This window comes from Bos mutus, chromosome 18 (assembly GCF_027580195.1).
Source record: "Bos mutus isolate GX-2022 chromosome 18, NWIPB_WYAK_1.1, whole genome shotgun sequence".
Taxonomy (NCBI): Eukaryota; Metazoa; Chordata; class Mammalia; order Artiodactyla; family Bovidae; genus Bos; species Bos mutus.
In genome coordinates this window covers 16725450-16751691 of record NC_091634.1, presented here as the reverse complement: position 1 = coordinate 16751691, position 26242 = coordinate 16725450, and the positions used below count along the sequence as shown (strand labels likewise).

General features: G+C 54.1%; 3 protein-coding genes across 3 annotated transcripts in view; all 3 read left to right on the top strand.

Moving 5' to 3' along the window:
* The first annotated feature begins 799 nt into the window (after nucleotides 1-799).
* Nucleotides 800-2975, top strand: HAMP (hepcidin antimicrobial peptide). Its single transcript, XM_005896100.3, has 3 exons — nucleotides 800-1792; nucleotides 2724-2783; nucleotides 2874-2975. The coding sequence occupies exons 1-3, from the start codon at nucleotides 1706-1708 to the stop codon at nucleotides 2973-2975; spliced, it is 249 nt and encodes an 82-aa protein (XP_005896162.1). The 5' UTR covers nucleotides 800-1705.
* Nucleotides 2976-10105: 7130 nt separating this feature from the next.
* Nucleotides 10106-25160, top strand: MAG (myelin associated glycoprotein). Its single transcript, XM_070387890.1, has 12 exons — nucleotides 10106-10264; nucleotides 10685-10744; nucleotides 11357-11424; nucleotides 11581-11949; nucleotides 13580-13876; nucleotides 14011-14268; nucleotides 15766-16026; nucleotides 22522-22809; nucleotides 23151-23247; nucleotides 23994-24093; nucleotides 24360-24398; nucleotides 25064-25160. Exons 3-11 carry the CDS (start codon nucleotides 11379-11381, stop codon nucleotides 24384-24386), a joined length of 1743 nt encoding a protein of 580 aa, XP_070243991.1. The 5' UTR covers nucleotides 10106-10264; nucleotides 10685-10744; nucleotides 11357-11378; the 3' UTR covers nucleotides 24387-24398; nucleotides 25064-25160.
* CD22 (CD22 molecule) overlaps nucleotides 24370-26242 on the top strand; it is a 31741-nt gene continuing 29868 nt past the window's right edge. Inside the window, exon 1 of the mRNA XM_070387817.1 lies at nucleotides 24370-24398. Within this exon, the coding sequence (XP_070243918.1) occupies nucleotides 24383-24398 (16 nt within the window). The 5' untranslated portion in view covers nucleotides 24370-24382. The remainder of the gene's footprint in view (nucleotides 24399-26242) is intronic.

Here is a 26242-nt window from a genome sequence, read left to right as displayed (position 1 = left end):
TCTTCCATCGTATGCAGGAAGCCAGCCCTCCAAAGAAAAGCCTGATTTGTAGTGTTTGCCAATGTCTGTGGTGTAAGTACACCCACCAGTGGGGGTTTCAAGGTGCCAACATGATGTTCCCGGCTGGAGTTGGGATGCACACAGTGTGCTCATTGAGCCAGTACAAGCGTGGTCTAGCAGACCCACCATGCCCTCCTGTGTTTTCTGGAAGCAGGAAAGCCTGGTGCTGAGGACACAGGACCCAGGCTGGAGGCCCAGCTCTGCCTCTGGATGACCAAGCTTTGGCAGTGTCTTAAATCTTTGCCTTCAGCTCCTCTCCCTAAACAGTGAAAAAGATGAGTCTCTGGACCTCCCTGATGGGAGTCCAGTGGTTAAGAATCCAACTGCCAATGCAGGGGACGTGGGTTTGATCCCCAGTCTGGGAAAGAGTCCACAAGCCACGGGGTGACTTAGCCCATGCTCCATGACTACTGAGCCTGTGCGCTGCAACTACGGAAGCGCACACACTCCAGAGCCCCTGCTGTGTGACAAGAGAAGCCACCGCAACGAGAAGCCCAGGCACCGCAAGGAAGAGTAGCCCGTGTGCAGCAATGAAAGACCCCAGGGCAGCCATAAATAAATAAATAATAAATCTTTAGTTAAAAAGTCTTAGGTGGGCATGGTGGGCTCCTCTCCCAGGAGCAGGGTTTGGGAAGCCGGGGGGTCGGTGGCTGAGAAGGCAGCCAGGGCCCTGAAAGCAGAACAGAGCCCGGGATGGGGCAGGCAGGAGCTGCTCAGAGGCAAGGTCGCACGGGCTGAGTTAACACAGAAATGAGTCAGTGTATCTGTTGGCTTGTGAGGTGCAGTCATCGGGTGTTCGCTGTTACCGTCACCACTGTCCTTTTTGGCCAAAACTTCACAGGAACATTTCCCAGATCCACAGGGCCACGTCTTAAGGTTCTGACCCTTGAGAAACCCCACACGTGTGCTGGGGGCTCCTGTGGACATGAGCTCCTGCACATGGGCATCACGGTGTTCCCTCCCAGGAGCCAACCTCAGTCCAGCGCCACGGTGGTTTACTGAGTGCCTGCTCTGCATGAAGTCCTATCCTAGAGAGTGGTGACCAAGCTGTGAACAAGGTAGTTGACAGAAGAATATTCTCATGGAGCTGACATCCTGGTCAGGGAATTAGTGAACTTAAAAACAAGGAAACACTTGTGTTTAGGAAATGCTGTTCATGAATAACATAAAAGATGGTGGGAGAGTGATGAGGGGCCCGGGAAGTGACAGCCATACTGCTTATGAATGACGAGGTCAGGAACCGTGTGAGGTGGAAGAAACCTTACTCCTGCTCTTCGATCCGTTCTACTGCAGGGGCAAAAGAGGGAATGTTTTTCCTGAAATCAACAAGGTGATGTCATGTCAGGGAAAGTGTCTCCCAGGTGGCTGACTAGAGGCGTGTGTCCGTGGTCGTGTCTGCCCCACCTCCTGGACACACCTCTGTCGGCTGAGGGTGACACAACCCTGTTCCCTGTCACCTCTGTTCCCGCTTATCTCTCCCGCCTTTTCGGCGCCACCACCTTCTTGGAAATGAGTCGGGCCAAAGGGGAGAGGGCTTCGCATCCCCGCCTCCCCCAGGAGGACCCATAAAAGCAACTGTAACTGGGCTCCCAGACACCAGAGCAGGTCCTAGACCTAACGGCAGGACGGCCAGACAGACGGCACAATGGCACTGAACACACAGATCCGGGCCACCTGCCTTCTGCTCCTTGTCCTGCTCAGCCTGACCAGCGGCTCCGTTCTCCCTCCCCAGGTGAGAGCCCACAGGGCCTGGGGCCCCGGAGGGCAGCCGGAATCGCTACGGCCCCTGGGAGACGACTGCGGAGGGCAGAGGGAGACCCCCAGCATGTGGGCAGAGCTCAGGGCAAGGGAAGGGGGGACAGACAGCTGTTCAGAGCACAGAGATGGGGTACTAAGCGGCAGGGTCTGGGAGCCCTGATCTAATTCCACAGTGATTTACTGAGTGCCTGCTCAGCAGTAAGTCCTGTTCTAGACAGCGGTGACCAAGCTGTAATAGTCTCATGGAGCTTGAATATTCTCATACATCCAGGGCAGGAAACCAGCCAATGAACTTAAAACAAGGAAATACTTGTGTTTAGGAAATGCTATTCCATGAATAACGTAAAAGATGGTGGGAGAGTAATGGTGGGGGTTGGCTATTTTGTGAGAAAATGTTATTTGACCTATTTGGGAGGATAAGAGAAGGGGGCAGCCAGCAGAGACCGAGGTGGGGGCAAGCACGGTGGACCCGAGGAGCAGAGGGCTGGGTGAGTGAAGGAGATGGTAATTGGGGATGAGACCAAGGGGTGGCCGTGCCAAGTCTTATAGGCAAGTGCAGAGGAAGCCCTGCAGGCTTGGGAAAAGGAGAAAGCTGAGATCTGACTGATAACACGTGGGGAATGGGTTGTGAGGGGTAAGATACAGGGTGGGGACAGGCCTCCAGGCCATGGAGGGTCCTATAGAAGAGTGAGCAGCTGCAGAGAGGGGAGGAGACAGATCTGGGATGTTTGCAGACAGGAGAACCGCCTGTGGGAAGGAGAGGAAAGGTCCGAACGAGAGGCCACTCCTGGGACTCCAGCTGGGCCAGGAGATGCCAACCCCTGGGGAGTCACTGCTCCGGGGAGCTAGACTGAGAGCTCTGCCAGTGCCCTGCCATCCTCAGTACCCCCTTTTGCTTTTCACAGACACGACAGCTCACAGACCTCCAAACCAAGGACACAGCTGGAGCGGCAGCTGGCTTGACGGTGAGAGTCCCTGGGACTCCCCTCTGAGCCTCGCCCGCCTTCCCGTGCCTGCGCCCCCTACGCCCAGCTCACTGCCCTTCCTTCCCACAGCCCGTGCTCCAGAGACGGAGACGAGACACCCACTTTCCCATCTGCATCTTCTGCTGTGGCTGCTGTCGTAAAGGCACGTGTGGGATGTGCTGCAGGACATAGACCACCCCCCCAAACCCCCGCCCTCCGTGCCCTCCTCCCTTATTTATTCCTGCTGCCCTCCAACACTCGATGAATAGTCTTGAAATAAAATGGCTGGTTCCAGCTCCTGTTTTCCAAACCAGAGTCTCTGTTGTCTTTGCTCCCTGCCCAGGTCTAGGCCAGAGGCTTGTCTTGGGCCCTGTCTCGGAGGGCCAGTCCTCCTCAGTGGGGTGTGCAGGGTCTGTGTGTACTGGGAGGTCGCAAGGAAGCTTGGTGAAGGATATGTTTTCTCTTCCCCTACTTCAAAAGACCTTGAATTTACTTTGCAACAGCAGGGAGTGAAAGTTCAAGTTTCCTCTTTGGAATCTTCTTAAAAACGGGTAAATTCAGATCCCTAGCAAGGGTTCTCAGAGCAAGATCTGGGGACTCCTCCAGAGCCCCACAAAGTGGAGACAACTAAAGATGCTACCTATCTTTCTCACACTCATTCTCTTGAGAAGAGACTGTGGAGCTCTCCAGAGGCTCCATGACATGTGTTGATCTTATCCTTCTGACAGCTAGCTGATGGTGTGCTCTGTGTCTTGTGCTTTAAAAATGTCCCAGTTTTGGGACTTCCCTGGTGATACAGTGGTTAAGAGTCTGCCCGCCAATCTGGGAGTCTCGGGCTCGATCCTTACTACAGGAACTGGGATCCCACATGCTGTGGGGCAACTAAGCCCAGGCTCCACAAGAAGAGAAGCCACGGCAATGAGAAGCCTGCACATCACAACTACAGAGTAGCCCCCGCTGGCTGCAAGTAGAGAAAGCTCACTCGTAGCAACGAAGAACCAGTGCAGCCAAAAAAATAATAAAAGATAAAAAATACCTAGTTTCAATTTCTAATAGATAAAGCAACTATAGCGATGACTCACGAGAACAAAAGGTTTTTGAAGTTCTCAACAAGTTTTCAGAGTATAAAGGGGTCCTGAGACCAAAAAGTTTGAGAAGCACTGTCCTTCAGGGAGCAGACAGGTGCAGTAAATGAGTGAGGCCTGACGGATTTGTTTCATAGGAGCGTCTTCAGTTGTATGCTCTCAGCTAGGACACGCTTGGCCTAGGACCCATAGGACAATACCATTCACCTCCACAGGGCTTGAATTTCCTCCCTTTCTTCTTGAAAACTGCATTCCTCTCAATTTATGTGATTTGCCCACTTTTGATAGAAGAGGAGATGCAAGATGCATTTCATTATCATCTTAGCCCGTGAGAGCACATCGGCGCTAGCACGATGATAAAGGGCCTCAGCCACTTGGCCTCAGAGTCGTGTAAAGATAGGGACTGGGGAGGCTGGGGGCCCCCTTCAACGAGGGCTGCCAGGCAGGGCTGCCGCACCCACTGGCAGGCCAAACATCACTAGAGCTACTTTTCAAAAGAAGGTGGCGATCCTTATTTTTATGTGAAATTTCCTGATTCCTAAAATCTTGGCAACTGATGAAAGGAATCCAATTTTTTAAAAATCAACACTCTGGGAGCCAAACTAAACCCAGCTGGGAGCCAGATTGGTTCTGCACACCATCAGCTTCTGCCTTGGAAGCCACAAGAGGCTTGTCGTCTGCCGGAAGTTTTCCTAAACAGAGATGGAAGGACTGTGTGGGGAGCTTGGCCGCACCTCTCAGCTGTGGGATTTCTGAGGCGTCCTCGCCCCACTGTGAAACCCCACCTCCTCATCTGTAAAAGGAGAGAAGCTTCTAGAGTCCTCAGTTCTTTGGACTGTCATGATGCTCAGCAACAGAAGAGTGTGAAGCGGTTTTGGAAACCGTCCAATGCCTCATCAACGGGAAGGATTCGTACTGACAGGAGGTGGAGGCCTCTCAGACTCTCCTCATAAATAAATACCCCGGAGGTGTGAAACTCGAAATTGCTGATTGCATTTGATGACACCAGAGCTTTTTGAAAGAATATTTATTTTTATTTATTTATTTGGCTGCACTGGGTGTTAATTGTGATATGCGGAATCTTTGTTGCAGCATGTGGGATCTAGCTCCCTGACCAGGAAGTGAACCTGGGCCCCCTGTATCGGGAGCAAAGAGTCTTAGCCACTGGACCACCAGGGTCATCCCCACACCAGTGCTCTTCTCTCAGCTTAGCCAGTCCTCCAGGTGGTCCTAGTGATGGGAAGCAGAGGTACCCAAACATCAGTGTGCACCCGAATCTCCCAGAAGGCCTAGTGAAAGGCAGACTTGGCAAGTCCAGGGTGGGGCCCTGGAATGAGCATTTCTAACAAGCTCCCAGCTGATACCGCTGCTGCTGGCCTGGGGGCCACACTTCGAAGACTCCTGTTGTTGGCTGACGGCAGAGAGTGCCTCTGGGTTAGACTAAGCACCTGCTCCCAGTCAAGAGCACGTGGACCAAGGGGGTGCAAGGGCTTGATTCTGTCCTAAGATGAGTTTTGCTCAGTCTGTACAGTGTTTTAGGTAAAAATTGGGCAAATACCTAAAGACTGAGATATTTCACATAGAAATCTGAACTCTTGCTGTTACAGACTGAACTAGGTCCGTCTGAAATTTATATGCTGGGGTTTCCCTGGCAGGGCTTTCCTGGTGGCTCAGATGATACAGAGAATCTGCCTGCCATGCGGGAGACCTGGGTTCAATCCCTGGGTTGGGAAGATCCCCTGGAGAAGGGAATGGCTACCCACTCCAGTATTCTGGCCTGGAGAATTCCATGGACTGTATAGTCCATGGGGTCGCAAAGAGTCGGACACGACTGAGTGACTTTCACTCTTTGGCAGTCTGGTAGTTAGAACTCAATTCAGTGCTTTCACTGCTGGGGCCTGGGTTCAACCCTTGGTTGGGAAACTAAGATCTTGCAAGCCATGTGGCCAATAATTAAATTAATTAATTAAATGTAAATGTTGGCATCTTAACCCCCAATGCAATTCTGTGACCTTATTTGGTGATAAGGTCTCTCTTTTTTTTTTTTCTTCTTTTGATTGCTTGGCTCAATATGTGGGGTCTTAGTTCCTGCACCAGGGATCAATCTTAATCACTAGACCATCAGGGATGTCCTTTGATAGAGTCTTTACAAGGATAATCACATTAAAATGAGGTCATTAGGTGGGTCCTAATCCAGTAGCTTTGTTGTGCTAATAAAAAGTGGAAATTTGGACACAGAGACCCACATATAGGAGAACACCATGTGGATGTGGAGACCTCTAGTCTCCAGCATCATGAGACAATTTGTTGCTGTTGTTCAGTGCTAAGTCGTGTCTGATTCTGGCTTCCCTCTCCTTCACTATCTTCTGGAGTTTGCTCAAACTCATGTCCACTGAGTTAGTGATGCCATCCAATCATCTCATCCTCTGTTATCCCCTTCTCATCCTGCCCAATCTTTCCCAGCATCAGGGTCTTTTCCAGTGAGATGGCTCTTTAGCATCAATGGCCAAAGTATTGGAGCTTCAGCATCAGTCCTTCCAATGAACACCCAGGACTGATCTTCTTTAGGATGGACTGGTTGGATCTCCTTGCAGTCCAAGGGACTCTCAAGAGTCTTCTCCAACACACAGTTCAAAAGCATCAGTCTTTTGGCGCTTAGCCTTCTTTATGGTCCAACTCTCACATCCGTACATGACTACTGGTGAAACCATAGCCATGAGACAATAAACTCTATTTTTTAAGCCACCTGATTTATGAGGCTTTGTCACAATCACCCTAGCAAACCTGCCTTTCCTGGAAAGACCTGGTGATTGGGCAGCACTGGTAGATGGATCTGAGTGGCACCTCACCTTTCTGCGGGCACAGGCTCTCAGGTCCCTGAGTCCTCCAGTGGGCTGGGGACCCGGGTGCAGATCTCAGCAATAGCACCCCCTGTGGGACACACTCACCTGTGCAGCCCGCCCCCAGGGACAGCCTTCGGTTCACCCCCAGAGAGATGGTGGACCCCTCAAACTAGACACACAACTCCAACGTGGCTGGTGTTGATGTGGAAGGCTGTGACATCTGAGTCCTCCAAGATCTCCGTGTCCTCCCCCAAAGCCCAAGCACCAGGTCCCTCTCTTCTCTGGGACCCAGGCGTACAGGCCCCACCCCAATCTCAATGGGCCTTTGTCCCTGCCTGGGAAAGGCACGGGCAGAGTCTGACATCATGAAGCCTGAGGTGGGGGTGGGACTCCTCATCCCCCACCGCCCGCCCCTAGGCTTCTCTGACTCCTCACTCCCCAGTCTGGGGATTTCCCCGCCTCGACCCATCCCTGTGCCTCAGGGCGGGGTTCTCCCTTGGGAGAAAGGGCCCTCTCTCCCTCCCTTCCTCCCCACTGCTCTGGCCCGAAGGACAGAAGATGCCCTAGTGTGGCTGAGCAGCTCACGATCAAGCCACTACTACACTTAGGAGACGACAGAGGATGAGATGATTGGATGGCATCACAGACTCACTGGACATGAGTTTGGGTAAACTCCAGGAGTTGATGATGAACAGGGAGGACTGGCGTGCTGCAGTCCATGGGGTATCAAAGAGTCAGACATGACTGAGTAACTGAACTGAACTGAACAATTAGTCACACCACCACCAGGCAAAGGTTATGACTGGGCCTGGGGCAGCAGAAGGATCACCATAGAATCTGCACACAGAGGGTCCCCACCCAGCTCAGAGAGTCAGCACAGCCCGGGTTGGGCACCCTCGTGCACCAGGCACTGTGCTAGGGAACATGGGGGTGAACAAGACAGACAGACAGGCGGACAGACAGAAGCCTGAGCTCAGATACCAGTGGGGAAGCAGCTCACTGAGGGTGCAGGTGTGCAAACGAGGTGCTGAGGGCCATGGGAGGACCGGGCAGTATTTAAATATTTTATTTATGGTTGTGCTGGGTCTTCACTGCTGCTCGCGGGCTTTCTCTACTTGAGGTGAGTGGGGGCTACTCTTCATTGTGGAATGAGGGCTTCTCCTTGCCAGTGGCTTCTCTTATTGCAGAGCATGGGCTCTAGAACACAAGCTCAGTAGTTGTGGTACAAGGACGTGGGTGCTCCGTGACGTGTGGGATCTTCCTGGACCAGAGATCGAACCCATGTTTCCTGTGTTGGCAAGCAGATTCTTTTCCACTAAGTCATGAGGGAAGCCCCTGGGGCAGCTTTTAAACAGCGGGGCTCGGCTTGGCGGAGAGGGGCTGGTCAGCAGCAGATCAGGAAGTAGAATGGGGCAGGGGAGTTTCCAGGAGGAAGGAACAGTGCCAAGGCCTCCAGTGAGGGTATTTGAGGAACACACTCGTGCACCCACTCTGTGGTTAGGAAGTTTAACTCAGGAGTCCGTCTGCCCGCAGCGCAGATTGGGAGGAAGCAAAGCCCTGTCCTCCTGAAGGTCATGTTCTCACGGGAGGAAACAGTTAACACATAAAGTCATTTCCAATGGCAAGAAAAGCCTGGAAGAGAATAGACCAGGGTGTGGGCACCAAAGACGACACCCTCTAGGGAGGATGGAGGGGACTAAAGCCGAGAGCGAGCTCTAGAGCCTGCCTCCTTCTGGTCACACTGGCTTCTGTGGCCTCCCGGGCCTAAGGTTATTACTAGCATTGCCACCAAGATTCCCCAGAAGCTGAGGACAACACGTTCTGCCTCTCAGCCTGAGACTTCCAGATATGTTAGAGACGCACCCCCGCCCTCCTCCCAGGGACCCAGAACTAGGGTGCGCAGGGATGGAGCGGGGAACGAGTGAGGCAGCCACCCCCAGCCCCTCCAGGAAGGAGCTCGTGGAACCCAGGCGTCAGGCTGCCCAGTTCGCTCTGTGGTGACAAGGGCCCTTTGTGCCCCCCTCCCCCGGGGGCAGGGAGGAGCTGGGCCCTGGAGGCAGGCGGCCCCTGGCACCCGGGGGGAGGGGAGGGGCTGGCGAGTGGGGGCCTAGACCCTGGGAGGCCAGGGGACGGCGAGCAGGGCCGGTGGAGCAGAGGGTGCAGAAGCAAGGGCATCAAGTGAGTACTGCAGCTGAGAGGGCTGGGGACGGGGAGGAGAGCAGAGGACCTGGGTTGAGAGCACAGGGCAGGGTCACCCAAGGCGCGTGCAACGCAGGGCGTTCTGGGCCGTGGATGGTGGCTGTGAGCTGCCACTAATTTAGGATGGGGGAGGGTGCTGCTCAGGACCGCGCTGGGCGTGGGCTGGGATCATGGCACGGACACTGACTGAGCTTTGGGAGCAAACCACAGAGAGAGAGAGAGAATGAGGCACCCTCCTTGGGACCCCTCCGGTGGAGATTCTGCCCTGGGGCTCCTAGGTTTGTGGCAGTTGGGGTGGAAGTGGTCCAGGGCCAGGAGAAGACCGAAAGGATGCCCAGGTAATCAGAGGTCTGTATCCTGCCATCTGGGAGGGGATGGGGGTGGGGGGGTTGAGTGGGCAAGTTGCAGCACTGAGCACACGACAGGGGGTGTGTGTGCACAGGCGCGTGCACCTCTCTGAGTGAGCCTTAATCCACGTCAGTGTTTCTCCATCTTTTTTTTAACATCTCACTAAGGAAACCTTTCAGACTTTCTTTTCCTAAACCCACTTCCTCCATGAAATCTTAAGATAATGGATGGACTGTGTTTATGTACCACACAGCCCTTTAGAGAGCCACAAACCATCATAATAACTCAGGCTTTTCTGGACCCCATCCCCAAGAACCAGTTTTCATCCTTATTCAGAATGCATGATCTACACGCTTGGTTCATGAGTCTGGGCCCGTGGCCCTCACCTGTGTCTACCCGCCGTACCTCCCTGCGGCAGGCACAAAGATGGCATCTGCCGTGTGTTCTTCGGCATGGGTCTGGGTGGGTCTGGCCACAGCCACACCTCCATGTGTGTGCTGGTCCGAGTGCCTTTGGGAGTGTGCAGTGTGCAGTGTGTGTGCCTGATGGCCATGCCTGTAGCTGTGCAGGGGTGTGGTGGGCAGGAGGGTGAGGTGTGTGTGGGTATCTGCTGCACGTGGGTCCCGGTGCCTGTTGGTGTGTGCAGGGTCCTGAGCAGTGCTGTTGGGGTGAGCCAGCTCCTTCTGGTTTTGTCCAGATCTGTGACATTTCATGCCAGCATTTGCATGTGTCTGACTACATGCATCTGTCCGTGGGAAGACAGTGTCAGAGGCCAAAAAAGCAACCACTTGGAAACTCTGGCTCCAACCCGAGGCGACCCACGGAGCAGCCGGGTGCCAGGGACTCACTAACCCCAGTCCCTGGTCCTTCCTGGCTCCACTCAGAGCCCGGCCAGGCGTTCCCAGCTCTTCTCTCGACCCCACCTACCTCAGAAGCCCCCCAGGACGAGGCGCCCTCACCCTGAGGGAACAGGCCTCTTTTGTAACCGGGCTCTGGCCTCTGGAGGGTGAGGACACCAGGGGCCATCTGTGGGGCGGGAGAGGGCGGCAGGAATTCCCGCGGCATGTTGGGAATGCTGATGCTGTGAAACCCAGTCATTGATGGGGCTGGGTCCCTGCCTGCCACCCCCAGGTCTCAGCCATGGGACAAGTGCTCCCTTGCCCCATTCACACCCCTCGCCTCCCCCCACCCCAAGGCACTGCTGCTCCCCTTGGCTTCCCTGGAGTTCTCCATCATGGCTTGCCACGGGAGGTGACCACAGAGTAGCTTTGAGGCTGTGTGGGAGGGTCTCAAACATCCAGAGGCCATGGGCGACAGAGGCTGTGTGGGCAGCCTGGCAACGGCCACGACTCGTGCTGGATCCTGTGAACGGGGGTGGGGATGTTCGGGCCCCCACTTCCTTGCACCTGTCTGATTCTTGCTCCAGGTTGGCCGGCTGACAGCTGCAAGCGGGACCAGAAGGCATTCCCAACTCAGGGAGACAGAGGTGAGCGGGGAGGGTTCCAACTTCCCTTCCTCCTGCCTTTTCCTGCTTCCTCTTGTTCATCCAAACTTGGCTCTATCCTTACTTTCTGGAGATCCCCAAGGGCATAATGGTGATAAAGATAATTATTAGCACGTCACTAACCATGTAGATATCTTCACCAGCTCAATGGACGTGAATCTGAATAGTGAAGGACAGGGAAGCCCAGCATGCTGCAGTCCATTGGGTTGCAAAGAGTTGGACGTGACTGAGCAACTGAATAACAACAAACCCATGGAGAGTCAGGACAGTTTGGTGGTGAAGTCTACAACCCTGGACAGGCAGACAGGGCTTGAATCCTAGCTCTGCTGCTTGCTGGCTGTGTGACCTTGGGCAAGTTACTCAATCTTGCTGGAGCTCAGCTACAAAAACAGGATAATAATTGCACCTACCTCAAATGAATTTGTATAGTAGAGTACCTCGGGTGGTACATGGTTGATGCCATAGATGTGTCTGTGATCATAAATACTAACAGCAGCAGCAGCTCTCATCTGAACGGGCTGCTTCCCAAAATCTTACCAGAAGTCTTACTTTTCACTTCTCTGGGCCTTCAACACTCTCCTCTCCCCTCTCCAGCTCTGCTCACTTGCTGTACAAAATGATATTCCTCACGGCACTGTCTCTATTTTGGATTATGATTTCAGGTAATAATGCATGGGGATCTGGAGGTTTGTGGGTCCTGGCCCCTGAGCAGGCTGGGGTCCCTGGACCCCTCAGGTGGTGGGAGGTGATGGGAGTGGGGGTTGGGGGCACCTGGGCAGAATGTGTCTCTCAGCCTCAGCGGTCCTGCTCACCCACAGCCTCTCGTGGGGGTCAGTGGGGCGCCTGGATGCCATCGTCCATCTCGGCCTTTGAGGGCACGTGCGTCTCCATCCCCTGCCGCTTCAGCTTCCCTGATGAGCTGCGGCCGGCCGTCGTGCATGGCGTTTGGTACTTCAATAGCCCCTATCCGAAAAACTACCCTCCGGTGGTCTTCAAGTCACGCACGCAGGTGGTGCACGAGAGCTTCCAGGGACGCAGCCGCCTCCTGGGGGACCTGGGCCTGCGCAACTGCACCCTCCTGCTCAGCAACCTAAGCCCCGAGCTGGGCGGCAAATACTACTTTCGAGGGGACCTGGGGGGCTACAACCAGTACACCTTCTCCGAGCACAGCGTCCTGGACATCATCAGTGAGTCTCGGGGGGCTGTGCCGGGGGCGGGGACCATGGGAAACAGGAAGCCCTCCCAGTGCCCTTCTGGGAAGGTCTGGTCGGCAGAACCAAGGACTTGCTAGTTTGGCTGGAGGGAGGGGTGCCAAGCCTCTGGCCCACATGACCAGGCAGATGACAGAAAGGGGCAAAGCAGGGCCCCAAGTTGTATTGTCCTCCCCAGAGGAAAGCAGTGGCTCTTACTTTTCAGAGACACCCGGGAGAAAGACAGTGGGGCTTGGGGATTGCGGTAAGGCCTCTGCATCCCTGTATTAGCTGGGCTACTCTAGGCAGTTTGCTGAAATTCTCTGGGCCTTGTTATCCTCTTCTGTAAAATGGGGATAAGAACAGCATTTAAAGTTCAATAAGGGAATAGTTGTCAAGTGCTAAAAACAGTGCCTGGCACATGGAGCCTGGCTCGAGCTAAATGGGGCAGCATGAGAATGCAGGGCCATAGATCTCAGGCAGTCTGAGTTTTTGTTGTTTTGTTTTGTTTTGTGCCATGCCAAGTGGCATGGGGGATCCTAGTTCCCTGACTAGGGATAGAACCCGTATCCCCTGCAGTGGAAGCTTGGAGTCCTAACCACTGAATGGCCAGGAAATTCTCTGAATTTTCAAGGGAAACCAGAACTGTGTGTTTTCAGCATAGGCTGCTACTTCAGATTTTTTTTTTTTTTTTTGTCTTAAGTTTACGCCAAATAAAATGCAGCTCTGGGCCAGTTTGGGCAGAGTAGGGTCCACTGCCTCATTTCTGAGAGGCCCTGAGAGGCATGGAATCCTTAGATTCAGGTTCCCCATCAGCTCTGAGACCATGTGAGGAGCCAGATTATAGCCCTGATGCAGAAAGAGACCCCGCCTCCAACTCCAAACTGCCACAGACAGACAGACACAGCTCCAGGACACACCACACACACGCGCGCGCACACATGTGGAAGGTAAAGCAAAGCAAACATGAGAAGGAGAAAAGTTTCTTGAGGAATATAATATATTGTCTGGGGCACAGAGCTTCCCAGGTTGCAAAGTTGGTAAAGAATCTGCTTGTCAATGAAGGAAGATGCAAGAGATTCAGGTTCCATCCCTGGGTTGGGAAGATCTCCTGGGGGAGGAGATGGCAACCCACTCCTGTATTGTTGCCTGGAAAATTCCATGGACAGAGGAGCCTAGTCGTCTACATAGTCCATGGACTTGCAAAGAGTTGAAAGTGACTGAGCATGCACACATAGGGCACAGATGATGAAGCAAGAGCAACAGGGTTTGAAGCTCAGTTTTATCTGGTACCAGCTGTGGCCTCAGCTTCCTCATCCGTAAAATAAGCAAAATAACATTACTCACCCTCTAGTTTCAGCATGGCTGGAAGGACTGGCAAGTCAAACACCAGTGAAGTACTCAGAACACTATATTGTTGTTTCCATTATTATTACATCCCTCGTTGGATCTGCGGAGGGCTTCTGGGTTAACCGTACCCAGGAGAAGAGCCGGTTGTGGGGAACTCTGCATCCAAGGGCGGGGAGGGAACCAGGCGCCAGGAATGGAGTCCGACAGCGGCCTGCGGGTGAGGGATGGCTGGTGGGCGACGCTGCTTCCTCACCCTCCATCTCCCGGGCTCGTGTAGACACCCCCAACATCGTGGTCCCCCCGGAAGTGATGGCTGGCACAGAAGTGGAGGTCAGCTGCATGGTGCCTGACAACTGCCCGGAGCTGCACCCAGAGCTGAGCTGGCTGGGCCACGAGGGGCTCGGTGAGCCGACTGTGCTGGGGCGGCTGCGCGAGGAGGAGGGTACCTGGGTGCAGGTGTCGCTGCTGCACTTTGTGCCCACCAGGGAGACCAACGGCCACCGGCTGGGCTGCCAGGCCTCGTTCCCCAACACTACCCTGCAGTTCGAGGGCTACGCCAGCCTGGACATCAAGTGTGAGCCTGGGTGCGGGCCAGGGGCGGGGCGGAGCGGGGCAGGGTCAGGGTCAGGGAGGGGGCGGGGTCAGGGCCGGGGGCGGGAAATGCGCGAGCGCCCCCCTGAAGTCCTGTGTCCTCCCACCACACCGCAGACCCCCCGGTGATCGTGGAGATAAACTCCACCGTGGAGGCCATCGAGGGCTCCCACGTCAGCCTGTTCTGCGGGGCCGACAGCAACCCGCCGCCGTTGCTGACCTGGATGCGGGATGGCACGGTGCTCCGCGAGGCCGTGGCCGAGAGCCTGTCCCTGGAGGTGGACGAAGTGACCCCTGCTGAAGACGGCGTCTACCTCTGCCTGGCTGAGAACACCTACGGCCAGGACAACCGCACCGTAGAGCTCAGCGTCATGTGTGAGTCGCCGCCCTGTGCGCCCCACACACAGGGCACTGGGGAACCAACCTCGCCCAGGGCAGAGCTGGGGGGCGGGGGCTGAGGGTAGCGATGGCGGTCAGGTCCATGCCTGCAGTTGAGATGAAGATGGAGAGGAAGTTTCAGGTTAAAGAGTTCTTTCATTCTTGAACACCTACTGGGCATCTATCTCCTGGCTAGGAGGACATGGAGATAGGAAGAGAGAATCAGAGTTGGTCTCTGCGCACCCAGGAAAGCCTGTTAAATTCAGTTTCCTGGGGGGTAGAGCTGGGCTTGGCCCCAGGAATGTGCATTTTATTATTATTTTTTAAAATATCTGTTTATTTGGCTGTATCATGCGGGCCTAAAATCTCAGGGGCTTCCCAGACGGCTCAATCATAAGAAATCTGCCCACCAATGCAGGAGGCATAGGTTTGATCCCTAAGTTGGGAAGATTCCCTGAAGAAGGAAATGGCAACCCACTCCAGTTCCTTCTGGGAGAATCCCACAGACAGAGAGCCTGGTAGGCTACAGTCCATGGGGTCACAAAGAGTCGGACACGACTGAACAAACACAGGTGGGATCTTAGTTCCACAACCAGGGGTCAAACCCATGTCCTTTGCATTGCAAGGTGGATTCTTAACCAGCAGGGAAGCCCTGAAATCTGCATTTTAAAATGAGCCCTATTACAGTTCCAATGGGAGGGCTGAGGGGAACCCAAGCCTGATCCAGCCCCTGTGGGCACCCTGGAACATTATGGGGCTTCAGGAGGAGGGGGCGGGTCAAACAGGATTCTTGGCTGGGAGCCAAGGAGAGGTCATTCATTCATTCATTCGCTCACAAATATTTATTGAGGCAAAGTGCCCAGGACTGGGGATAATAAAAATGGCAGCGCCAGGCAGCGTTTGATTTCCTCAGCAGTTTCTGAGTGCCCTATGCAAATGGTCCTTCCCTAGACATCCCCACAGCTGGCTGCCTCCTCCCGGCCCGCTTCTAGTCTGGAGGGAGCCTTCCCTCCGCATCCTAGTTAAAGCCATAACTACCCTGACTTCCCATCCCACTTTTATTTTTCTCCAAAGAGCTCCTCCCCATCTTGCCAACTATACACTTGATTTCCTTATACAGCACCTGTCCACATGGACAGAGATCTTCATCTGCCTTGTTCAGGCTAAAGCAGTGCATGTCATAGTCTATTCTCAGTGACCCCTTATGAAATCGGGAATATTTTTAAGTCTAGTTTCCAGATTTAAAAAATGGGGCCCCGAAGGGTTAAGACATGGGTCCACACACAGCTGGGAAGGAGTACAGCCGGGACTCAGACACAAGCACCGTGTCTGCAGAATCTCTGTAAACGAGACAGCCAGGCCTGAGGTTACCCGGGCTGTCCTGAGGTGGTGTGTTCCAGTTGGGGTGTTGAGGGTCACATTTAGGGGTGAGAGCTGGCTGGCAGAAGAGGCCCCCCTGGCTTCTGACCACTGGCCCCCTGTCCTGCCCCCTAGATGCACCCTGGAAGCCGATGGTGAACGGGACAGTGGTGGCCGTGGAGGGCGAGACAGTCTCCATCTTGTGCTCCACACAGAGCAACCCGGATCCTATTCTCACCATCTTCAAGGAGAAGCAGATTCTGGCCACGGTTATCTATGAGAGTGAGCTGCAGCTGGAGCTGCCGGCCGTCACCCCTGAGGACGACGGAGAGTACTGGTGTGTGGCCGAGAACCAGTACGGCCAGAGGGCCACCGCCTTCAACCTGTCTGTGGAGTGTGAGTACCCCCCTCCTCGACCCTCTTCCCCTGATGAGAGCAGGTGGGCTTGATTCCTGCCCACCCACCCCTGTGGTGGAGCTCAATGGGGGACACTCAGCATCCCAACCAAGGGTCAGCTTTGCTCCAGCAGATGGGGGTGGGGAAGCTAAATCCACAGCAAGAAAAGGCCCACCTAAGGGACTTTCCTGGCAATCCAGTGGTTAAGACTCCACACTTCCAATGCAGGGGCATGGGTTCAATCCCTGGTTGGGGAACTAAAATCTCACATGCCGTGCAGGTTGGCCAAAAAAAAAAAAAAAGTCCCACCTGAGAATATAATATTCCCACACCCTGGGATGGGCTTTTGACCAAGGATATTTCTGAATCCTGTGGCCACTGCTTCTCTGAAGTGTAGAAGTGTTAGTCCCTCAGTCATGTCCAACTCTTTGGGACCCCATGGACTGTAGTCCACCAGGCTCCTCTGTCCGTGGGATTTCCCAGGCAAGAATACCAGAGTGGGTTTCCATTCCCTTCTCCAGGGGATTTTCCTGACTCAGCGATCAAACTCGGGTCTCCCACACTGCAGGCAGATTCTTTACAGTCTGAGCCACCAGGGAAGCACACATGCATTAACTAAAACAAAAACCGCAACCTCTAACCCTGTGGAGCATCGCTAGGAGTCAGGCACTGCTGGAAGCTCTTGACAGGAACCTACTCTTTCACCTCTTTGACATCCCAGTGAGGGAGATTCTCTTACTGTCCCCAGTTTCCAGAGAAGGAAACTGAGGCCCTTAGGGGTTATGTCACTCACCCCAGGTCACCCAGGCAGAACTGAGATTCAGATGCAGGAGTCTGGTTCCACTCTTCTGTAATGCCCAAAGCTGACCTCATCCTGTGTTATGACATCAGAATACATTGGTCAAGCTGTTGTTATGTGCATGAGCTGTGTGGCTCAGTGGGAGGTGGGGGATAGGACCGAGAGGACGCAAAGCATGTTAACAGATATAGCACAGCCAGAGAGATGAGACGGGTGCAGATAAAAAGCTAACTGTCTCGGGAATGGAGCTCATTGTTCCACTGCCAACCAGTCCCCTTCGTGACCTCCCTTCTCTGGACAGCACTGGCAACACCCCGCTCCCACCCCAGCCATCATTCAGGTCATAGCTCCGAAGTCATGGTTTCCACTTCCCCTCCTCCAGCACCTCCTTCTGGAATGTCGCCTCCATATTTCCATTCTCTCTGCTTCCTCCCCAACCCCAGCCTGGCCTCTGGCACTTGTCTCCAAAGTCACCACTTCCAGACTTACTTATTCCACCTACTGTGGTCCCCACCACACAAGTCTGTTAGAAGGTGTTGAGTACAGTCCATACTCAACAGTCTGCAAGTGGCCACAGTCAATTGTTGTTCAGTTGCTAAGTCGAGTCTGACCCTGCAACCCCATGGATGGCAGCACTTCAGGCTTCCCTGTCCTTCACTAACTCCTGGAGTTTGCTCAAGCTCAAGTCCATTCAGTCAAAGACGCCATCCAACCATCTCATCCTCTGTTGCCCCCTTCTTCTCCTGCCTTCCATCTTTCCCAGCATCAGGGTCTTTTCCAATGAGTCAGCTCTTCACATCAGGTGGCCAAAGTTGGAGCTTCAGCTTCAACATCAGTCCTTCCAGTGAATATTCAGGATTGATTTCCTTTAGGATTGAATGATTTGATCTCCTTGCAGTCCAAGGGACTCTCAAGAGTCTTCTCCAGCACCACATTTCCAAAGCATCAGTTCTTTGGTGCTCAGCCTCCTTTATGGTCCAACTCTCACATCCATACATGACTACTGGATAAACCATTGCTTTGACTATGGCTTTGTCAGCAAAGTGGAGACAGATTATTCCACGGCAATGTGATGGCCGTCACTGCTCTGCTGACCTTTCATCTTGGGGACATCTTTCCTCCCAGTTTGCTCCCTCCCAGCATCAATATGTGATATGTGTATGGGTTGTGTATACTCTGCCTTCTTCATACATGCCCCTCCTTCTTCCTCTTGGTCTTCCCCATTATATCTACTTCCTTAATCAGAGCTTCTTAGGTGTAAGAGCCAGAGAACCCCTTGAGAACCTGATGGAAGCCCCTGAATGTACACACAACTGCACTTCATGTACATTTTCAGTCACAGACCATCCTGTCCCATGGACTGTAGCCCATCAGGTTCATCTGTCCATGGAATTCTCCAGACAAGAATACTGGAGTGGGCTACCATTTCCTTCTCCAGGGGATCTTCCCAACAAGGTTTGAACCCTGGTCTCCTGCATTGCAGGCAGATTCTCTACCACCTGAGCCACCAGAGAAGCACAATAAGAGTGGCAGCAGCAAACAACGCTGAAGGGCCTACCCTGAGCCAGGACTGCATCCCCAGCACGTGTTATTGTGGTGGCCTCTTTCTTTTCTTTTAATGTTTTTTTTTTTGTTGTTGTAAAAGTCACATAATATAAAACACACTATCTTAACCACATTTAACTGTACAGCTCAGTGGCACTAAGTACATCCATACTGTTGTGCAACTCTCACCATCACCCATCTCCCCAATTTTTCACCTTCCTAAACTGAAGCTCTGTCCCCATTAAACACTAAGTCCCCATCCCCCTCCCTGGTCACCTCTTGAAGCAGCTGCATATTGTCATCATCTCCCTTCACTGAGGAGAAACGGAAGGACAGAATTCCCCAAGGCCATGCAGTTGGGAGGCTGGCCAGTGTCAAGATTCTTCTGGACCCTGTCTGTCCAGTTCGTAAACCTCTGGCTGTTTCAGTTCCCCTGAAGTCCCTGGAACCCAAGGACTCAAGGCCTTCAATGTGCCAGAGGGGACAAGCAGCTGTGCCCCCAACCCCCACTCCTGCTGAGCCCGTCGCTGGGCTCCGAGGTCTGGGTCACAGTGCTTGCACTCTGGGAGTCCAGCCCCAGGTTGCTGGGCAGAGCTATCCCTCAGTCCCCTCTCTGTCCCCAAAGTCTGTGTCTCCTAGTACTGGGGCTTCCATGCTCACTGACAACGGTGGGTGCTCCTGAGGAGGGGGTCTCAGCAGGGGACCTGCAGGGCGCTCACCCTCACTGAGATCTTGTGACGAGCAGGTCCAAGCCCTTTGCACATATTGACCTGTTTCGTTCTCACAGCAATGTGACTGGGGGTAGGGATCGCTTGTCACCCCAGTTTGATATGAAGAAGTGGAAGTGTTACTGGTGTCTAGCTCCTGACAGAGTTGAATGGACTTGGGTCTGAATCCAAGCTCTGTTTCCGTCTTGCTGTGTGATCCCAGACGAGTGACTTCACCTTTGCTGAGCTCTGATTCTCTTCTCTGAAAAATGGGTGTGACAGTATCTTACACTAAGGAGCCCACGTGCCCTGTAAGTCTTAGACACCCTCTTAATTTCCCACTCATCTCCCTGAACTCCTGGCTGGATGGATATCCACTGCCTTCCTGCTGCCAAGGCATTGCTCACATGCGCCCTCTGCTGGAATAGTTCTATGTACATGCGTGCGTGTTCAGTCGCTTTGCTGCTGCTGCAAAGTCGCTTCAGTCGTGTCCGACTCTGTGCGACCCCATAGACGGCAGCCCACCAGGCTCCCCGGTCCCTGGGATTCTCCAGGCAAGAATACTGGAGTGAGTTGCCATTTCCTTCTCCAATGCATGAAAGTGAAAAGTGAAAGTGAAGTCGCTCAGTCGTGCCCGGCTCAGTCGCTTTATCTAATCCTAAATCCCTAGATGGGATGTTAAGCTTTCTTTTCAACACACTCGTACTCCCACTTCAGAGTGTATTCTCCGTAGCCCCTGGCAAGTCAAGCACCCATTACCCCTGTTTGCACAGAAGAGAAGTCCATCTTGTAGGTCCAGGAAGCTGAGTGGCCTGGTTCGGGCCACCAGCCAGTAGATGGCAGAGCTGGAATTCAAGCCAAAGCTGTCTCACGCCCCGAACCTCCCATCTTTTGTGGGACCTGGGGTTTGTCTAGTATCAGTCAGGGTTTCACAGGTCTCGGGGCTGCCGGCAGCTCTGCAAAGATGCTGAGCACACTGCAGGGTGTCAGCATTCCCGCAGCCCCGTCACAGCTGTACTAGCGGTACAGTCTAGAATGAAAAGGTTTTTACTTTTTAAAATAATCACTGTCAGTTCAGGTTGGTCATTACTAATTTACTCTGTGGTGTGTTAATTCGTTAATACTATAGTAAGCATCGGGCTTCCCTGGTGGCTAAGTGGTAAAGAATCCCCCTGCTAATGCAGGAGACGTAGGTTCAGTCCCTGGTTTGGAAAGATCCCCTGGAGAAGGAAGTGGCAACCCACTACAATATTCTTGCCTGGGAAATCCCATGGAGGGAGGAGACAGGCAGGCAGGCTATAGTCCATGGGGTCCCAAAAGATTTGGACGTGACTTAATAACTAAACAACAACATAGCAAGCATATACATGTCTACCTAAGCAGAATTTGGACTATTTAACTTTTGATTTACTAGACTTAGAGATATGTACCCATTCCAAATGGAATGATCCCTATTGCAAATACCCAAGTCTCATGGCTCCCTGCCCCATCACTGTTACCTGCATATTCTTTTTGGATGGAAATTGAAGGTCAGACTAGAGTGAGCAGAGGTGAGTGCCAAACTCTCAGAAGGAAAGAGAACATAGATTAAAAAGCAGCATTCAATGTTCTATTATAATTTCATATTGGGAAATGAAAGGGGAAAAACCATCCCGGTATCACTTCTTTTTTTCTTTTTTAATTTAAATTTATCCAGTATCACTTTTGTAATTCAAATGGCAGCAAAGGTCAACAAAATTATCTTGAGTGGAGGGTGGTGTCTGGTGTGTCCTATGAGGGAGGGAGGGTCAGGACGCAGGGTCTCTGGGGAGTGAGTGGGGGCATCTGCAGGATGGCCAGGAGGCGGAGCTGGCTGAACTCAGTCTCTCATCCCATGAGTCTTCCCAGAGCTCCTGCCAGGTGAAAGGGATGTTCTGGAAACCTTCCTGTGGTTAAGACTCTGAGCTTCCACTGCAAGGGGCATGGGTTTGATACCTGGTCAGGGGATTAAGATCCCGCATGCTTCTCAGTGTAGCAACAAGAGAAAAAAGAAAAGGATATTCTAACAGTGGGGACAGAGTGGAGACAGAGCAAGTACTTGTCTGGATGGAAATAAGAGAGCAGTCACATCGGTATGTAACCCCAGTAGACGTAAGTGCTGAGGAGCAAACCCGAGTGAATGGTTAGTGCAGCAAGGTGCCGCTTACATGGTGTGGTCAGAGAAAGAGCGTGGTCTGCACAGAGGCTGCCTGGAGTGAGGGTGTGAGCACTGCAGGTGTCAGGGAAGTGCTCAAGGCTGAGGGAGAAACGGAAGACTCTGGGTGTGGGAAAAAGTTCCACGAGTATGAGAAACAGCAAGGAGGCTGGTGTGGCCAGAAGAGAGTGAGCCAGAGTGAAAGCAGAAGATCTGAGTGTGGCCAAGTCCTGCAGGGCCTTGCAGACCAAGGCAAAGTATTGGGGTTTTATTCTAAGTGACACAGGAAGCAGTTGGAGGGGGTGAGTTTAAGCAGGGAGTGCCGTGATCTGATTTATTTATTTATATTATAATGATCACTTTTAAAGATTTTATTTCAGTTTTTTTTTGTTTAAATTGTATTTATTTTTGGTTGTGCTGGGCTTCCGTTGCTGCATGGGCTTTTCTCTAGTTGCGGTGCCTGGGCTTCTCATGGAGGTGGCTTCTCCTGTTGCAGGACCACAGGCCCTAGGGCGCACAGGCTTCAGTAGCTACAGCATGTGAGCTTTGTAGTTGCAGGTCTGGGCTCTAGAGAACACAGTAGTTGTGGAGCACAGGCTTAGTTGCTCCGTGGCATGCGGGATCTTCCCGGGTGAGGGATCGAACCCGTGTTTCCTGCATTGGCAGGTGGATTCTTTACCACTGAGCCACCAGGGAAGCCCCTCATGTTTTTAAAATATATATTTATTTATTTGGCTGGGCCAGGTCTTAGTTGCAACACTCGAGATCTTCACTGCAGCATGTGAGATGTTTTCGTTACAGCACATGGGATCTAGCTCCTAACCAGGGATTGAACCTGGCCCCCTGCATTGTGAGTGCAGGGTCTTAGCCACTGGACCACCAGGGAAGTCTCTATGATCTGATTTATATTTTACAAAGTGAGCAGCATTGGAGAGGGCATTAGAGAGAGTGTGGGGTGTCCCTGGTGGTTCAGTGGTAAAGAATCTGCTGGCAATGCAGAAAATGCAGGAGACATAGGTTCAGTCCCTGGGTCGGGAAGATCCCCTGGAGGAGGGCATGGCTACCCACTCCAGGATTCTTGCCTGGAGAATCCCACGGACAGAGGAGCCTGGCGGGCTTCAGTCCACGGGGTCTCAAAGAGTCGGACGTGACTGAAATGGCTGAGTGAGCACACACAAGAGAGGGTGCAGGGGGCACAGCCAGCTCATCTCAGCCCAGAAGCCCCTAAGTCCCCATCTCCAGCCTACCAGGTCTTGGTCTTGCCCCCACAGTCGCTCCTGTGATCCTATTGGAGTCCCACTGTGCGGCAGCCCGTGACACAGTGCAGTGCCTCTGTGTGGTGAAAGCCAACCCAGAGCCCTCCGTGGCCTTCGAGCTGCCCTTGCGCAACGTGACGGTGAACGAGACAGAGCGCGAGTTCGTGTACTCAGAGCGCAGCGGCCTCCTGCTCACCAGCATCCTGACGCTGCGGGGGCAGGCCCAGGCCCCACCCCGGGTCATCTGCACCTCCCACAACCTCTACGGCACCAAGAGCTTGGAGCTGCCCTTCCAGGGAGCCCGTGAGTGATGTGGCCTGGGGCTGGGAGTCAGGGAACAGATGGGACCCCCGTTGGATCTAAGCTCCCCTCGCCCAGGCTGATTATCGGGCGCTGAGCAATGGTCCGGCTATGCCGTTGATCGAATGGTCAAGATGTGCTTTCCAGCCAGTTAGGAGAGGCTGCCCCAAGCCTGCTGACACTTCGCGGGCCCCTCCAACAGCTCAACTGACCAGTCAGTGCAAGGGTGTGCCTGCTGTGTAAACATGTTCACTCCCGCCCCTGCCCTAGCCCGTCTCCTAAGAACCCTGGTGTCCTCCTCCCACCAGCAGCCCTGAGGGCACCTGGGTCTTCTCTTTCCTCAGACCGCCTCATGTGGGCCAAGATCGGGCCTGTGGGAGCCGTGGTGGCCTTTGCCATCCTAATCGCCATTGTGTGCTACATCACCCAGACGCGCAGAAAGTGAGTGGGCTGAGCTGGAGTGTAGTGGGGTGGAAGGGCGGGGGGTGGGTGCAGGAAGCCTCCAGGGGCAGGGCAGGGCAGACCAGTTGGAGGCTGGGCGTGGGTAACAGAGGGCGGGTTCCGCTGTGAGAATTCAGCTGGGTGGAGGACAGTGGACTCCGGCTAACAGGAGCAGGTCAGGTCACAGGTGTCGGTGCCTGGATGGGACCCTTCCCACCAGTCATCACGGGTGCCCCACATTCTCTGCTGTCTCCTCCTGCCCCTCCCTTGTGATGTGGAGAGCCAGTACCCTGGCTTGCGGGCACAGCATCAGCCACAGTGGGTTCCAGAAACTCCAACAACTACACATAATCTGTGGTATCAGTAAACGCTCCCCAGTCCCAAGTCACACCCGCCTGCTGCTGTTTCTCTTCCTTGTGTCACACACCCATCAGCACTCCCGACAAGGAATTAATCTCCCCATTCCGCATCCTGGCAGCCAGGGGGTACAGATGGCCCCAGAGAACCGAGAGGAGCCAGGCAGGGGTCCTGAAGGTGGCAGAGACTGGGGCCCAGGGGTGGCTCGTCTTCAGCCATGAAGCAGGAGAGGGATGGGCTAGGATGGATGGGAAGAGGCTGCTCACCGAAGCGGCTGCCCACCCCATCTTAGAGATTGGGCCAAACTCCTAAGGTAGAGGGAACTGCAGACAGAGAGAGGAGTAGGGAACCCAAAAGTCGCACTGGGGCTGACATGTCCTGCCCTGCAGAAAGAACGTGACGGAAAGCCCCAGCTTCTCGGGGGCAGACAACCCCCCGGTCGTGTTCAGCAGCGACTTCCGCATCTCCGGGGCGCCGGAGAAATATGAGGTGAGGCCAGAGCCCCGTGGCGCCAAGCTGGCTGGAGATCCTGGGTGCCGGGGACACTGAGGGCCTGGGAGGGGCCTGGGAGGCCCTGGGTGGAGGGGGAGCTGGCCCCAAAGAAAGGGAGGAAAGGATCTGCTGAGCCTGGCTCGGCCCTGGGCTGGGACAGGGCGCTCAGGCTGAGGCTGCAAGCGGGGCTGTAGAGTTCGGGGCCCACGAGAAGCCCTGACCCTCCCTGCCTGGGTCTATGACTGCATTTCCTTCTCCAATAGTCCAGAGAGGTCTCTACCCTGGAATGAGCACCCCAGGAGGTAGGTTCCGGGGGCCTCAGTGTGCCCACCTCTGGGCCCGTGTTGGGCCTCGGGGTTGGCGGGCATGTGTGTGCGTCCCCGTCAGGCGTCCAGGTTGGTCCCCAGTTGAGTGTGGCCTTGCCCAGCAGCCCCTGGCCTTGTCTGTTCTGTCCCACTACTGCTCCCGTCTGTCTGTCTGTGGCCACTGTCCTGTGTGCGTGTGTGTCTGAAGGAGGGAGGTCAAGGATGGCAGGCGTGATGGGGAAGCTGAAGTTGCACCTGGAGGATGTCCCAGATTGAGGAGGGACCACACCAGACCCGAACCTGCCGAGCCAGGCACTTACAACAACTGGGAAAAGTGGCTTCCCGACAGATGGCTTCCATCTAGAAAGGCGTTATGGGTTGAATTGGGTGCCCCGCAAATTCCCAGGTTGATGAAGTTTTCTCGGGGACAGTGAATTTGTGGGCAGCTTTCAGGCTTAGCAGCGAGGAGGTTGTTTTGTGTAGGGGGCACTGGTGCAGGCAGGGCTCCCAAGAGCAACCCAGGACCATGGGGTCGGCTGGGTGGGTGGTCCTTGAGGAAGGAGGCTCACACATGCTCTAGAGCCATGGGTGTGCCAGCAACCCAGCATCTGCAGCTGGGAAAGGTGGGACAGGACCGCCTAATGGGTTGGCTCCCTTCATAGAGTGAGAGGCGCCTGGGATCAGAGAGGAGGCTGCTGGGTCTTCGGGGAGAACCCCCGGAGCTGGACCTGAGCTATTCTCACTCGGACCTGGGAAAACGACCCACCAAGGACAGCTATACCCTGACGGAGGAGCTAGCCGAGTATGCTGAAATCCGCGTCAAGTGAGGGAGCTGGGGGCACCCTGTGCGGTCACCCACCCCCTCCAAGACCCTCACTGGCCCCCACTGGCTGTGGGCTCCCTTCCTCCCCAAAGTCGTGGGGGCTGGGGCAGGGAAGGGCTGGGGCAGGTGACGGAGAGCTCTGGGCCTGGCCTCCCTCTCCTTCCCAGCTGCCCCCCGCCCGCCAGCACCCCACCCCCACCTTGTGGCTTCCCTCTAACCTCCTTTAACCTCATCTGTCTGGAGGGGAGCTCTGTCTGTCCATGTTATTTATTGCTACCCCTTGCCTGGTCTCCTGCCCCCACACCTGGCCCCAGGACCTGTATGGAGGGATGTGAAATAAATGCCCTGAAACCAAATACCCACCTAGTTCCTGATGATTTCTGACCCATCCTTGGGAAGCCTGCCACTCACCTCCTTGCCTTCCCCCTGAGTCCTCTGGGATTCTAGCCTGGCACCCAGGCCAGCCATTCTTAAGTTGTTCCTGCTCTAATCTGGCAGCTGTGGGCTGGGTTTGGTCCACAGGAGGTCATGTTTGACTGCTGGGTGATTTCACCTAACAACCCTCATTCCTGCTTGTGCCACAGTCAGAGTAACCAATAGCCCAAGGCTCCCACTTCCGTACCACCCTGTCTCACTGACAGAGATGGCGGCTGCTTCTTCGGAAGGAGCCTGGCTCACGATTTGCCACAGTGCCCACCATTCCCCGGTCCCCCACCCGGTTGGCTTCACTCACTGACTTTCCCCCCTGCCCCCTGTGGGTCCCAGGGGGACCCCGGGTCTCAGTGTTTCCTGAGCCTGTATCAGCTTGACTGCCATGCCTCACATTTATGCTGCATTCTGCAGCTTCAATCTTTCTTTTTAAGTGAAGTATTTATTTTGGTTGCTCCATGTCGTTTGTGAGATCTTAGTTTCCCCCACCAGGGATCAAATTCTAGCCCCAGAAGTGAAAGCCCTGCATCTTAACCACTGGACCACCAGGAAATTCTCAATCTTTCAAACCTCATTTGAATCAAGAAAT